This window comes from Lissotriton vulgaris, chromosome 8, assembly GCF_964263255.1.
Source record: "Lissotriton vulgaris chromosome 8, aLisVul1.2, whole genome shotgun sequence".
NCBI lineage: Eukaryota > Metazoa > Chordata > Amphibia > Caudata > Salamandridae > Lissotriton > Lissotriton vulgaris.
Window position 1 is genome coordinate 1,515,776,313 of NC_141696.1, and position 16,278 is coordinate 1,515,792,590.

A 16,278-nucleotide genomic window follows, 5' to 3' on the forward strand; every position below is an offset into this window, starting at 1 on the left:
AAAACGACAATACAAAACTACATTCAGCCACTTACTGACATTGAATAAAGTACACAAATTAGCTTCCACGTCATCTGGGCAACTACAGCCAGGGATCCCAATCAGGCATTCATGTCTTCAATTCCTTTGGAGAGCGATAGTTTGTTACCCTTGGTCACTATGCGGAGCTTGGTTGGTGTGCAATCCTCTTGATGCCTCCTGTAGGTGAGTGATGAATGCTGGCGAGAACGCTTTTTCGTTACCCAGCGTCAGAGTTATTAGCACATACCAGGCCCCAAAGCCAACAAATACTACGCAGGGCTGAAGGGATTGACAACCTGTGGGAAGGTAATTGAGACAAATCCCGCTGTACATATCCTTCGGCGGTACAGGCGTACCACAGGGTCTAAACAACACATGCTGAACAAGGCCTTCTTCCCCACGGACACACCCGGTCAGTCCCTGCTGCGAACAGCCCCTTTGCCCACTCTTGTATCTTACTGCCTCTTATCGGATCTTGTTGAAACAGCAAGTTGCTTACACCAGTTCAAATACCATGCACACTCGTTAACCAGTGCCAATCTCTATCCCTCCCCTTTATCTGTGCCCCTTCTTCATGGATTTGCATGCAACTCAATACACTAAAAGTAAAGCAAATATGCCGAAGGTCTGATCGGTTTCTTACAGGGCCATCATACCACACCAAAGAGGTTAGTCAATCAAAGATTGCTGACCTGTTCTAACTTTGCCCCATTGTCAGATCTCCCTTAAACCGGATATTCTAAAACTGGGCTCAACTTGGAAAAAGAAGAGCAGAATTGAACCAGACTTCAAATGTAAGTAGAATTTTAAGCAATTAAGTTATTTTTGTTTGGTTTAGTGCTAATCCCGTGAGTAGTTTTTGAGAGATAAGCATTTAAAAATTGGTTCAGCCAGGGCATGATTGGCTTAAATTATCAAGATGCTTACATAGTTAATGCATGGAATGCATGGTGGCCCAGTGACATGTCCCCTCCTTCAGCCCCAGTTAGCTTGGTGAAAAATCTAGGAGTCAAGCTGGACTCAAGCCTGGCAACGAAGGCCCAAATTCAAGCGGTCGCCGGCACCTGTTTTGGCTTGATAAAAATGGTAAAGAATTTTTTTCCACTCGTCCCGATGGAATCCCGTAAAATGGTTGTGCAAACCCTAATTTCATCTAGGCTGGACTACGTGAACATCCTGTACCTGGGGCTGCCTGAGTATTTGCTCAACCGGCTGCAAGTTGTGCTGAATGCTGCGGTCAGAGCTGTACTTTAGGTGAACACTAAAACACGTATGTCACCTCACTTGAAGGCCCTACATTGGCTCCCGGTGAGAAAGCGGGTTGAGTTTAAGGCCTCAGTGCTTGCTTATCGTGCTTTCCATGATACAGGTGCAGTATACCTGAGGAATAGGATCTAGTGTTACCAGCCTCAACGGGTCCTTAGATCCTCCAAGCAATCACTCATGGTGATTCCTAAGTTCACGAAATCTCGGATAGGAGGAAGGTCATTCCAGGTTCAAGCGCCTCGTTTGTGGAATGAATTACCTCTACATCTCAGACAGGCTCAGGACTTGCTGTTTTTTAGAAAACAACTGAAAACGTGGCTGTTCCAACAATAACTACTGGTGGGGCGATTCTTCAGGAAGCTTCAGTTTTGAGATTAGGGCCGGGACACTCCTGGTGAGTATCCGCACGCTTTATAAATATTCAATTTCATTTCATAACTCCCTAAATGTCAGTCAAGCAATCCCCACAAACAGCCACAGAGCACTGCACCAGCGCTGGAACAGGGAGATGCAGCCGAGAGAGATATCCAAGAGACAGTACAAGCCTCAGCTGAAAGAGACCTGTAGTGCACAGCACAAGGCACAGTACAAGCCACAGTTCAAAGAGACATGCAACACACATAACAAGCCACAGCTGACAGAGACATGCACATAGATCACATCCCACATATGAAAAAGCCACGCAATACACCTCACAAGCCACAGCAGCTGACAGATGTAATATACATCACAAGACACAACACACACTAAAGGTGAAAGAGACATGCAACAAACAGCACAAGACAGATTGCAGAGGTATGTAACACATATAAAGGTGCAGCTGACAAAACACAGCACAAGGCATAGCAGTCAGAGACATGACACACTGACGCCGACAGAGACATTCAATACTCAGCTGACAGATAATGCAAGAAACATGCCAAGACAAAGCTGACAGAAACATGCAACACACGACAAGCCTTAGCTGACAGATTCATACAGTATATTCACAAAAGGAGAGTAAGGCATTGTTAGACCTGGCACCTTGGCGTGAGTCTCACTTCCACTTTTTGTTGATGTGCCTCAGATGTTTTGCTGGTGTTCGCTGCTCAGTGCACTGCACCATGGCCAATCCATGCCGCAGTGCAAGTGCTCCCAATGTAAAGTGTATACGTGTAATTGATTTCCATGATTGGCTTATTGGATTTACTGTCAGTCCCCAGTAAAGTGCACCAGGAGTGTCAGGGCTTGTAAGTGCCGATACGGCTTGTGGGCCTGCAGTGCGGGTTGCGCCACCCACAGAAGCTGTCTTGTAAAATGTGTCTAAGGTCTGCCATTGCAGAACCTGCGTGCAGTCTGGTACTGTCATGCTGGCTGGGTAAGTGTACACACTTACCAGTCTCTAACCCTTCCCTTTACTTCATATAAGTCACCCCTTTGGTAGGGCCACGGGCAGGGTGCATTGTAAGCATAAGGTAGGACAAGCCCTGAAGTGCGTGGCATGTCCTAATAGTGAATTACAGCCATTCTCGTTTTTCACTATTGCAAGGCTACCCGTTCTCATAGGCCAGAATGGGCTGCTGGATTATTACACTCTATAATCCCAGTAGACTCAGGGAACATGGTAGGAAGTCAAGTTTAGTATGCCTAAACTCAGAATAATAAAATACTTCTTTTAGTAAAGTTTATTTTAATATCCTGTGTTTGCAAATGCTACTTTTAGAAAGTTAGCATTTGCTTGCCTAATCATCTGGCCCGCCTCTGCTCTTATGTGTATTTGCTGTCTGGGTTGTGTGAGTGACAGGGCTGGGGGAAGACAGGTGGTGGGTAGAAAGATTACACCAGGATGGGTGGGGGGAGTGCCCCTTGACTCTGAATAGATCTGTGCTCTGCCACCTCAATGCCGGCTCCGCCCCCTGGGGAGCAGCTGACGACTCTGTCTTACACCTTGCAAAGAGAGAGGGGAAGACCCTCAACAGAGTACTCCTGGACTTTACTTGTCTTCACAATGCTGGCTCCACCTCCTGCGGAGCGTCTGCGAGGCCTGCCCTGCTCACTGAAAGGAAAAAACAGACTTCGCAAAAAAAGTACTCAAGAGCTTAGATGGACTATGCAAAGGCCCCCTGGCCGGGAAAGACAAAAGAAACGGTGTATAAAAAGAGGAGCTCCGCTCCTACCAAAGCAGATCCTGTTTTGACCAAGACGAACCTCTGCCTGACTAGGAGGACCAAGAGAAGCTGAAGGAAGGAAACCTGCAGTGGTGCCTTGCTGAGAACGGAGAGGAAACGACCAGAGAGGACTTTGAAGACTTGTGCCTGAAACGATCTCCAAGGGCTTGATCTCGAGCTTGCCCCCAGAATTGAACCCACTGGTCCTGGGGTTCAGTTCAGGGGCAAGCTCCTTCCTTCAGCTTCTCTTGGTCCTCCTAGTCAGGCAGAGGTTTGTCGTGGTTAAAACAGGATCTGCTTTGGTAGGAGCGGAGCTCTTCTTTTTATACACCGTTTCTTTTGTCTTTCCCGGCCAGGGGGGCCTTTGCATAGTCCATCTCAGCTCTTGAGTACTTTGTTTTGCGAAGTCTGGTTTTTCCTTTCAGTGAGCAGGGCAGGCCCCACAGACGCTCCGCAGGAGGTGGAGGCAGCATTGTGAAGACAAGTACAGTAGCAATCCCTACAAAAGGCATCAGGATACTGTCCCGGGTGACATGAGTGCCATACGCACTGACATAACATATAGCACAAGCCACAGCTTCCCGAGACCCACAACACAGCACAAGACAGACTTTATAGAGGCGTGCAACACAGAAGACACAGCTGACAAGTACAAGTTCAACTGTTTTTTAGCTTAACATGGTCCTTCCATTTTCAAATTGCATTAAAGTGTGCAACTTATATTTTGTTACTGTTGATACTCACCCTGACATATCCGTCTGATCCTATGGAAAGCAGTTCCCCCTCGTCCAGCACAAACTTGTTAATGGAGCCAGCATGGCAGGGTTTGCGCCCTTTTCGACTGAACTCCACTTTGATAAGGCCACCTTCCCAAAGCAGCATGTTACCCCATTCTGAACCAGAAACCACCTTTTAATGAAAACAGTAAATATACAACTATTAAAAAACATATCAGGAATGTCACAATAAGTATTTAGCTGTAGGTAAAATTGTCTCCCAAAGGTTAATAACCTGAGCCCATCTCTTAAGCAGATCAGAAACATTTCAGTTCTCTCCCCAACTGGTATTACCCAAACCCACTCATAAGCGGGACACCACCAATTCAATGCCCCCTGAAAGTTAGTGTTCCAAACTGCAATCTTAGGGAGGGCACCACCATTGGCATGTACTATCAAAAGCAGGAGGGACCTTGGTTGATAAAGATTCTTAGCATTTAGAAATAATTGGAGGTCCAACAAAGGCCTGTGAGGACTGATTCATTCTGAATGTTTGGGATCTAAATGTGAGCATAATATGAATAGAATATTTCATTGAAATAGTCGGTGGTTATCCTGAAAATCTGATCCATGGCATAGAACCATCTGTACCTACGTTGGACACTACTGGTCTACTCAACTCATAACAGGGCCTAATCTGAAACTATAACAAGATAATATCAAACATTTATGAACTTTTGATATCGAATCAACATTTGACACATTATTTTCTGAACAAATATGAATTTGATCTTCTCAACGAAACATAAAGCAGTGTATCGTACTGGTATGGGACTTCAACAAATGAGTTTTTGTTCCCAAAAATCCGGCCCAAAAGCCCCTGAAAAACCTAGACTCACTTGGCCCAGGACACAAGCTCCCACAGAGACACACCAAGGTTGACAAGAATTGTCTATCTTACACACAGCACTTGACGACTCCCTGTGACACTTACATCAACTCGAAATCATAAATCTACCTCACATAGACTCTGTCCACTCAGTTGGAGTCTGGGAAATTAATTTGTCTAGCGATCTGAGTTTCACAGATATGGCACTGAGGTTATCACTTAACACAGAATGATCTTTAGGGCAGCTCTACAAATATGGGATTGTGCTTTGTCCTGCCCATCCAGGCACAGGCAAAGGTAATGCAAGTAGGACAATGCAATCACTTGACAAGTAGACTGAACCTGTACACCAAGGAGAAGGGGCAGATGTGGACTCTTTCCTTGCACAGAACACATTTGGAAACTGTAAAGTATGGGATTTTATGTGGCATGTAGCTGCAATGTTTGATTCAAATCCACCAAGACAAGGCCTGCTTCCTGAAAGCTTCCCCTGCTGAGTGACCATTGAAAGCTCAGAATCTATTGATTGTCATTCACAGGAAATGATGGGGATCTATGTATGTAGGGCCTGATTTACAAATGTAAGTTACACTTTTGAGTACATTTACAGTGTTGCAAGTTTCAGTATTCACAAACTCTGAATAACTAGAAAAGTTTGAGGTTCATGTCTCCACGCCCAGCATAAAGCAATTGGCTTACTCTTGCATAGGTGGGTGATGTCCCTCTTAAATCACTGCCTGAACTTCCATGAAACCCCTCTTTTACCTGGATTTTTCTTGTGTTTTTTTTCAATGTATTACTGTTTGAGTTCTGCATTAATGCTTCACACATTGCCTCTATGATAAGCCTGACTGTTGTTGTGCGAAACTACTAGAGGGTTAAGCACAGGTTCATTTAGTGACTATTTGTGGTTCACCTGGAGTCAGAACAAGAATTTAATATTAAATCATACATTGTGTTACTGTATTTGTCTTGAGCTTCACGTCATTAACTTGTTCTAATTTGAGTGTTGGTGTGCTGGGGCTTGAGACACACCTGGACAGGGATTGTGGCTGCTGCTCGAGCATGGCTCTCGCCCTCCTCAACCAACAACCCAATGTCTCACCCCTGGTGTGAGAAAATGTCCCTTTATGATGGTCACTGCATGTTTTTTAGACTCTGAACACTCGGGTCCTGCTGTCCACTGCTATGACCCCCTAAAACATGTAAAGGGTGGTTAATCCATGACTGGCATATTTACCTTTCTTTTAAGGCCATAGTATATTGTGTAGAAACTAAACCCAAGCATGGAAAGTTAAATGCCACCCGTTCACTATAGGACCTATTGTGCCATTCAATAGTGTGGCAGAGAAACATGGCTTCAGGCCTACCAATGTAGCATGACTGCTACAGCCTGGCATGTCAAATAACTGTTCTTATGGGGAAAACACTGGTTTCAATGATAAAAGTCACCCCTAAGTAGGTCTTGTAGCCCATAAGGTAGGGTGCAGTGTAGAAAACTGGGACACGATGCAATTTGATGTTACCATGTCCTTACAGTGACAAGGTGACAAGGCCCCAAAAGCTATTGTCACTGGGGATGTTTTGGCTGTGCTATAGGAATAACTAGAGTACCGATTAAAACATTATTTCTGTTATCTTCGGTTTGAGGTATGCTAGACAAATAATTAACATCACCCATGAATCGGGTTGCACTCCTTTTTTAAATGTTGAAGTTTCACATATTTGCACACTGGTGACGTGCCTAGCCCCAACTGCACGTTATTACTAAACACCATCACAATGGGGGTATTTTTTAACCCCCAAAACCAGTGGCACAGCCGGTATTGCATTTGCAAATGTTCATTTTCCTTTTTACTATTTACTCGTTTTTACTCTTTCAATTCCATGTTTAATTCGCTCTTCCCCTTTGATTATTTCATCCTCGTTGTTTTCATCAAGCAAGATTAGGTCAGTTCACGAGAGTCTATGAACACTGAAACCACAGTAATTATTTTTGGACACCCAACGAACATGTTTTATTAAGCTCATTATTTATTATTTTTAGATTTCTGTAAACAGTATGGAAAAGATGCATTGGCTGCGTTTTAAATAATTAATGAACACTCATTAATTACACGGTAACAGTTAAAGTAAGCAGGTGAAGTGTATCATGGGATTCGGAGTGTTGTAGAAAGATTAGGGGCCAGATGTAGGTGAAATAGATTTACCGATTTTTAATTACCGAATTTTACCGATTCGGTAAAATAATGCCCCCTACATACCTGTCACCTATTTACCGATCGGTAACGGCCAAAATCGGCCATTACCGCTCGGTAAATGGCCTCAAACGGCCACCTACATCTGGCCCAAGGTGATTACCGTTGGTACAGGTGAGATAACATCACATGATAGCAAGGGGAGGAGTAGAGCTTCCGTTTAAATCGAGGTAGGGAAAAGCCCAGGTAAACTTCCGGTGTATGATGTGAGGAGGACGAGTTTATTAATAGCAGGTACGAGTGGGTTACATAGAAGTGGATTATTGAACTACAGCTTTGGTGTGGTTTACAGAGGGCTGACCTAGAGAGCAGGGAGAGGGGACAGGAGCAAGTGTGCAGAAAGGAGACGTAATGAATGAGGAGCAGGGAGGCAAGGAAGTGGGGAGTATAATGCACGAAGGGCGGGCACACCAAGGAAGCTAAAAGAAAGGGCTGGTGCACAAGTTGAGGTATATGGATGAGACCGGGAGGATTATACCGCAGGTTTATGGAACATGTAAGGCGGCAAAATTTGAGGTTAAATATGAGAAAGAGGTACTGGATTAGGGAGTTTTTGATCAAACGTAGAGGTGATATGCATATAAACCATGAATAAACTGTTACAGTCTGGTGAATATTTGTTCATAAAATTGTAGTTATTGAATTTGGGTCAAAGGTGTTTATATTTACGAGGTGGAGTGCATTCAGCACGCTTATAGAATATAATGAAATTACACTTTTTCAAGATTTTAATGTACATCTCGTTGTGAATTTCAGTTTTCCCTGATGAAGGGCCCTCGAGGTTTGAAATGCATTGGATTACGAATAAAACTGCTTGTGATGAAAATTGCTTTTATACGTGTTATTGAAGAAGAGGTTCGGATGGCCCACTTTAACATGAGAAACTTCGGGAAATTGCAGATACTTGCATGAGGATGAAATAATCAAAGGGGAAGAGCGAATTAAACATGGAATTGAAAGAGTAAAAACGAGTAAATAGTAAAAAGGAAAATGCCACTGGCTTTGGGGGTTAAAAAATACCCCCATTGTGATGGTGTTTAGACAAATAATTAACCCACTATTTTTAATATTTAATAAAAGCCCAATTCAATGGTGAAGTCAGATTTTGAAAAATGACTTTCAAAAGGTTATCTTTTCCCTGCCGGAAGCTCCCATAACAGGGACAATAGCCTGCCAGTGGGAAGATGTTTTCTTACCATGACAGGAAAACCAGCTGGGCAGGGGAACTTAATTTAACCCCTTCGATGCTATTGACGGAACGGTTCCGTCATGAGCGTCGGTTGGCCTGTGCTCATGACGGAACTGGTCCGTCATGAGCCCGTTAGCTCATTCGAACGTTCAGCACAGCGCAGGAATCTGCGCCGCGCTGACGGTGTTAATAATGTGAAAGGAGCTTGCTCTCTTACAAGTAAATGTCAATGACACCTGGAGAATCCACCTAATCAGACTGGCACCAAACCCAGTTGGAGAATAAGTACCCCAAAGAACTGGTTTTGAGTGACTACAGAGTTGGGGGCTGCTCATTACCCTGGCCACCCCTCTGGGTGGGCAAATACAAAAAATTCAGAGGTTGTGGATCCCACATCTGTAAAGGATTGAATGGTGCATGGACTTTTCCCTGGATGAACTGTGCTGAGTGACCGGAGTGCTATAACAGCTGTACATGTTGGTACTATGTTAGAAGGTGGGACTGTGCCAGCCCCCTGCCAACATCCTATCTGGCTTTGCTTGAACTGATAGACAGGACCTCAATCAGGGAAGGTTTTGTTAAGGAGTTATCTAACTGCATCAAGCTTTATTCATCACCTCTCCTGTATATCCTTGTTGGTGCAGGGTTTCGATACCTCTATGTATGTATCTATGGGTAATCTATCGATGGATTAATGTATGTGCTTTGCAGAGAGCAACCTAGGTACAAAGCACTGTATAAGAAAGGGCATTACACTAAAGGTTCTACAGTGGGTTCAGGGTGCCCACACTCAAGAGAAAGCTGTAAATGGAAAAATATTGCAGGGTAGCAGATTAAAATGGAGAGAATGCGGGGTGGTCAGTGGAGGTAGAGGGGGTGGGTGCAGACAATGGAATATAGGATGGAGTGACAAAAAGTTGTACATCTCTCAAGCAGTTTCACACTGCAATTCTAAGTGACAGCTCCCACCCATATGTGGCTTGTTTAGGCTAGGTGACAAAGCCCAGTGGAAGGGTGTAGTATTATTGTGGGCTTAAAATCAGCGGAGTCCTAGGTCTTAAAGTGAAAAGCATCACAAGGAGAGTTTGCAGTGGTGTGGTTCTAGGTATGATCAGCCACTATACAGTGGTGTCACTGGCTAAGTGTCTTGTGTGAACTCATTAGGTCGAGCTTTTGAGACCTCTTTTATATACTTTAGTATACACTTATATGTGTATGTACATTGTGGGCTCTCGAGATCAGCCCTAGGGCTTGTCTGCTTCCGCTTGGGGACTTTTTCTTCTGTTCAACTGCCTCTATTTAACTGTCTTGATAGAAAGCGACCAGTAGAGGTCAGTAAAACACTAGAATTGCTTTCTGCTTGTTCAACTGCCTCTATTTAACTGTCTTGATAGAAAACGACCAGTAGAGGTCAGTAAAATACCAGAATTGCTTACTGCTGAGGGACTTTCTTTTTTAAATTTTTCTGCCAACTTCCTCTATTTAACTTTCTTGATAGAATCACTTTAAAATTCTCTAGATTCCAGTCCATAGAAATTGTCTTCCACGAGCACCAGTAGACAATAATATTTGTTTCCAATCTTGTATTTTCAGTGATATGATCAACAAAGACCCTGATTTTATATTAAAAACAGAGCTTTGGACTATACTATTTTCTGCTGAAAGGCAATATTGCTTTCCATGTGTTCCCATATCTGACATGTAACACCGTTTGGTGCTTACTTACCCTCCATGTTAAAGAACAGTCGATGTTTCAGAACTCAGGCTAATGTGCTCCATAGCTAAATACATATAAGGTCACAAAGGCGAGACCGATTGCATTGCAAATGCTTGTTTTTGAAGAGATTGCCTTGCTCATTTGTCTCTAAATTGAAAAACTTTATTGTTGTATCCACTGTTGATAATCAATAAGTATATCCCTTACATCAAAAGTATAACAATTCAGATAAGAACACCTATGAAACGTAAAAACCTGTAATTCTATTGCAGCTTTATTGCCTAAGTGGGAGGGCGCTCCCAGGAAGTTATTGACCAGGATGGAGTTAAAGGTCCTGAAGTGGAGTCAAGAGCCTTACTCCAGCCCATTCCCTACAAGATGGGAGAGACTTTGCTTTGAATAATAATGCTATTGTAAATCCGACTCCTAACATTTGGAAGTGAAATTGACACAACTGTTTGGTAGATAGTGGTTTTCATAGGAGTATTTAAGAGGGCTCTTACAAGAAGCATACCTGTAGGATTTATTTTTGGATGATAAGGTCCTAGCATTTTGTCCTTTTGAGATGCTTTTTGGTAAATGCTTGAGTCTTTTGAGGGTCACAAAAAGGAGAATATACATTGAGAGAGAAAAGGTTTTAGTCACAATATAAACCCTAATCATTGGTGCCAAAGTACTTTTAGGAATTGTGGAGAGTTCTAAGGAGGTTTCACTCTGTGAAAATTGCTGATCCTCTGCTGGGATTTGATAAAGCATCTTTGATAGAAAACATAGTTTCCTCATTATATTCTCATGAAAATTAGGGCTAGTGCTCTAGAATCAAAAATACGGTCTTATTTTCTATAAATCCATAAATATGGTCACTTGTTCATTTGAGTAAAACGTGTCCTTGCAACAGCTGGCTGTCAGCTGATTCCCCATGGTTCTGCTGCAGCTTATCCACAGACTTGTAATGAAGAACTAGACAGATAACATTCAATATTCAAGACAATATGAGAGAAATTACATGTATAGGAGTTGTAGAAAAAAACATGTTTATATGGAGGAGACTGAGTTGAATGAGCACTGAGGGGTTAATGGAGATATGAAAAAAATGAAGTGACCTTTTAGTCACTATTCATGCAATATGTTGTTTAGGGGCATCCCCTCTCTATCCAGCATCCTCTTTCCACTTCTGTTTTTCTAAAACTACGCATCCTCTGTGTTGCTTAATATTTCCTAAATTTTAATCCAGTAACCATTGTGGTATACGTAGAAGTTCTTGAAACCTTCCATTTAAATACACAAGAGTAGACTTTACAGTGCTGGGGGGGCGGGAGAAAGCTTTTTAGCTCATATTAGTAGTGAGACCCTCTAAATCAGTTGCTGTTTAAATAAAATCTATTTTAAAATAACTCAATCAGTAGATTTGTAGAGTGCTTCTAGTCACCCATGAGGTTATCCAGGCGCTGTTCATAATTCATAATAATTTTCATAATTCATATTGTAGGCAACTATCTTAAACGGCACAAACTGTCATGGACTACACAGTTTCCACAGACTAGGACCACATTAAATAGATCATTCGTAATATGGAAAGGGATGCTTTGGGGGACTCATTTATTTGGGAAACTTGTAAAAATGCAGAGATGAGAACCAAGTACATGTACATATTCAGCCCTCTGTGCAGGTAAGTGAATGATTCTAAAGGTGACTTCTCCAACAGCATGTCTCCCAGTGGAGACACATTCTTTGAGCGAGGTGAACATTTCAGTTCTTTAACAAAACTGTCTGATCTTGGCATGCAGCTCTTAGAAGCAAAAAGACTCACAATATTGGGCCTGATAATATAATAAGGTTTGCCTCAGTTACTAGCTATGCACAGGGTACCTATCGATTGGATAGGAGAATATCAAAATGCAGCATATGGGAAGGGCATAGTGTATATCTTGTACAAGACATCAAATGTTGTTCTGACTTACATATTCAATTTGCAAAATGGCCTCTTCAAGAATGCACGACAGCTCTTCTTTTTGGTTGTTTGCTAAAATCACACACAGACATAATAATTAGAACCACTATGTTTTTTTTAACCTAAAGCTAATGAAGTAGAATCAATCCTCCATGAGTAAGTCTCCTGCCATCGCAATCTGAGCGTTGTAAGACCAACTGAGACAACTGATGCCTGCATGAGGCAGGGAGGAGTACTGGCACAGAGACTTTCCACTTGCACAACCACAGTCGCAGTAAGGCATTGGGCGGCCATCTCCCTAGGAGGCTGAGGGATTCTCAGGCACAAAGACCTGGGCTGGTCTAGATGAGGCTATCCCCATATTGAAGTGTTTGGTCTTGAAGTGTCAGATCTTCGGCTGATCACTCCATAAATCATAGACCAATATCTGTGCACTCTGAGGAGTTTGGGAAACAAGATCCCAAAACTCCATCAGAAGGAGAGAGCACTAGACAGGCTAACTCTCATTCCACTCCGTCCAATGACACAGTCCATAGATTTGGTAGAGGGTTGAAGGAAGACAGTCATCTGAAGCATCAACGATTGTGGTGTCAGGGCTGTCGTTCCCTTTTATCCATTCACGAGCTAGATGTTCTCTTTGCATGCTTTCAGCTTGAAAATGACCAGCCTGATGTCAGATGTCAAGGAAACATTGGCATTATTCTGCGTAAGCCACAACTGGACTCTTGTTGGAGCAGGGGAAAGACAAAAATGTTTGTTTACCCCTTGTAAAGTCATTCCCTCATAAGTGTAATATTATTAACTGCGTGGAGCATGTAAACTAATCAACTGAAAGCACCTGAAATAGACACCACACATGGGAAAACTAACTAACTGCTGTTTTCAGCTTGATGTCTATATCTAATTTATTTTGTGTTTGTTTTCATACTAGTTCCCATTGTGGCCTGCGAGGCCTAGTCTGTTAGAGGCTGTTTAAACGAGAAGGCGGAAAAGCATCCAAAGATGACCCCCACGAGGAGTAATAACCAGTTTGAGTGCATGGCCTCTGCTCGGAGTAAGAGAAGTCAAGGCCAGCCCAGCCTATGAACGGGAGTTGTGCCAAAGGATGCCTACTTGTAAAGCCTGGGAAAGGAAGAAGTGGAAACTTAATTATTTAAAATGGCTACAAGAGAGTGAACGAAAAAGTACAAATGTGAACATTTTGTCATGAGAAAATCTTGGGAAATGACTATGCAAAATCGTGAACTGGTTTGAACGAGAAGAACATGAGGTAATCATCACCACCCCTCCAATGGACCAATGAGAAATAAGTGCGGACCCTAAAAGTTTCAATTTTGGGTGTAGTTAGTTAGTGAATAGGGTATACAAGAGTTTGCATGAAAGAGGCAAAAGGGTTGGGTTCCATGGAGAATATTGCGCACCACGACATGCTGTCGGTTTGAACAATTTTATGGTGAGAGAGATTTTGAAATATTTTGGACTTTCATTTTTGATGGGGAAAAGAAACGAGATCCATTGCGAAGATTCTATGTCAGGAGGGAGACATCAAGGAGGCTAGAAAGACAGTCAGCTTGGGAACCTATTTTATGCAGTTTTCTGTCATCTTTCTATGGCAGATTGGTAATGCGTTTTACTAAATTTTCCATTTCTTAAATGTATGTAATACATTTTAGAATGTGCTTATCTAATAAGTTTTGCAATATGAGAAATTTCCTTTTCTAAAGAATCTAGATAAAATTCAAAAAATTAAAAACTCAAGCCTGTTTTTATTAAAATAAAAGTCATGATAAACAAGTGATAAGAAGTTATGGGGATATTGTGATTGAGCTGGACTTATTCGCCATCAACTGATTCCTACTAGTTGGTCCATCGACCAAATAGCGGAGTACCTTGATGTTTTTATTCCTTATGACTGTTGAATATTTGAAATGTATACAATGTATAGGAATAGTGTATAGGTTACTGAGGTACCCCGCTTATCCAGCAGCCCGCCTTCTTTTCACTGATTCAGGGGCATTGTGTTCTTGTATGTGAATGTGTGCCTCGCAGTGCTATGGGCCCCACTGTCGAGTAAAAATAAGTTGCTCCTGGGTTAGTGAGACGAGTATGAGGGTTTTTTGAAAGCCACGCTGCCTCACTTTCCATAGGAGAATAGTCATTGCTGTCTCTCGTTCCGTCTGTCTCACTGCCTCCTTCTCTTGCTCCATGAAACTCAAATGTGAATAATCATGCCCTGAACATACACAGCACATGCAAGTAATGCGGGATGCCTTTGTATGAAGAAAGCATGCCAAAGGTTTGAAGACCTCCCTGGCATGCAATTAGTTTCGCAGCATCCATCTAAATCTTGGAAAAACAGTATTGTGTCATGGGTGGGACATATGAAATGCCACATTCCACAGATATAGGAATAGAGAAAAAAAGATTCTAACTAAACAGAAAATGGGAAAATGGAACATGGCACTGCAGGTAAACTGGTATCTAAAGACATTGAGCCTTATTTTAGACAACAACTGCTGTTTTATTCCACTCAGCAGTAAAGGTAGGTAAATATTCTTTTTATTCCTGAATGTGTAAAAGGATTTTTGTTCATGCAGATGCGCTTCTGGTAACATTTTACAGCAAGAACCGTTGTAGACGAGAAACTGTGTTGTTGCTTTACATTGTTTTGGTGCGACAAAATATATGAACAAACTTATATGGACAGTTTACTATTTTTAATTAACTTGTGAAGCGTCAATTGGCAGATTTTGTTCGTAAAAACCTACATTGTGTGTTATTTTTCACTTGCAGTTATTTGTAAGGAAAGAAGTTCATGAAATTTGCAATTTTTAACAAGAAGTTAAGTTCCACAATTTTACAAATTCTTCATGAAAGTTGCCTGTTAATATGACCATGAAATACAAGGTGACCAATTATATGAACTAGGGGAGTAGTATGCTTGAGCGTCAGGGGCAGCAGGTTGGACTCTTATTTCTTTATGCATGAGACGGCCAATTCCCACAATGATATAGCTAGAGGCAGGTAACCTGCAAGGTCAGTCTTCCCTCCTGGATTCGGTCTGTGGGCCTGTTGGTACCAGAGTGCAGATATCAGTGTCCATGGCAATCTTGAAGCAGTAACAATGATAACTTTCTCTACTCAAGTGCAGTCATTAGAATGCAAACTTTGAAAAAGTCTGCTAGATGGTTACTAAAACTGGCAGCCAGAGGTTGACTCTAAGAAGAGGGTTAATTTAATTTATGGACACCACATACAAAAACAGTAGTGACTGGTCTAAGTTGGCCACAAAAGTCTAATGCCTTTCTTTGGAGTATGGTGCCCGATTCATTGGTCCAGCAAGCCAGAGTAGGAATGCTCTCAGCTGCCCTGACAGCAGACCGTCCACCATACTTCGAGATCTCCACCAGGCAGGGGGTAGTCTCTCTGCTTTCTACAGAGCGTCCATTGCTGTGCCTCCATTGAAGGCACTGAAACTTTGATCATTAAGTGCCAAGTTAAGGCTCAGTAAAGTTTTTTTTTTCTTCAAAAACACTTCACACTGGCTTTTCTTACTGAAAAACTAAAATTTGATCCTCCCACTCTGGGACTTTTCCCAGCGTTTGGGGGTAATTTCTTTGATTTTCAGGGAGACTCCCTTCACACGACGTGCGGTAGAAAATCTGAGAGCCTGAGCCTCTGGGGAGAACATTCTGGTGGGTGCTGTCGCCTGATTGGCTGCAGTTTGGACTAATACATAATGACTAGGATAGACACGATTGTGAAGGTTTTTTCTACTGTAGCTGGTGCTACCTTACTTCCTGGTTGGGTATTTCTGATATGTGCTATATGTATTATGGCATTTTATTGCTTTTATATATACTGTGGGACTCCCACTCCGACAACGGGGAATGATTCAGGCATGTGAATCTATGAAAGACACCCCTAATACTGGAGAAGAAAGGCTTTCCCTGCCAGTAAAGAAGTATGTAGAAATGTCTGCCCATCATAGGCTATGTGACCGAAGGGCTGTCCCTCAAAGGTTTCCCCCAGGAGAGCCATTGTAGGCTCTGCTGTCTGGAACATGATGGTTCCCAGGACTCTAAATAGACCAGGTGATCATCAGCTTGGTGGACGAGACATCC

At 42.5% G+C, this 16,278-nt stretch overlaps 1 protein-coding gene across 3 annotated transcripts in view; it reads right to left on the reverse strand.

Moving 5' to 3' along the window:
- CFAP44 (cilia and flagella associated protein 44) overlaps positions 1–16,278 on the reverse strand; it is a 748,689-nt gene that overhangs the window by 387,045 nt on the left and 345,366 nt on the right. For all 3 annotated transcript variants that reach the window (XM_086935641.1, XM_086935640.1, XM_086935642.1), the window contains one exon: positions 4,179–4,343. In XM_086935641.1, the coding sequence (XP_086791767.1) occupies positions 4,179–4,343 (165 nt within the window). The remainder of the gene's footprint in view (positions 1–4,178; positions 4,344–16,278) is intronic.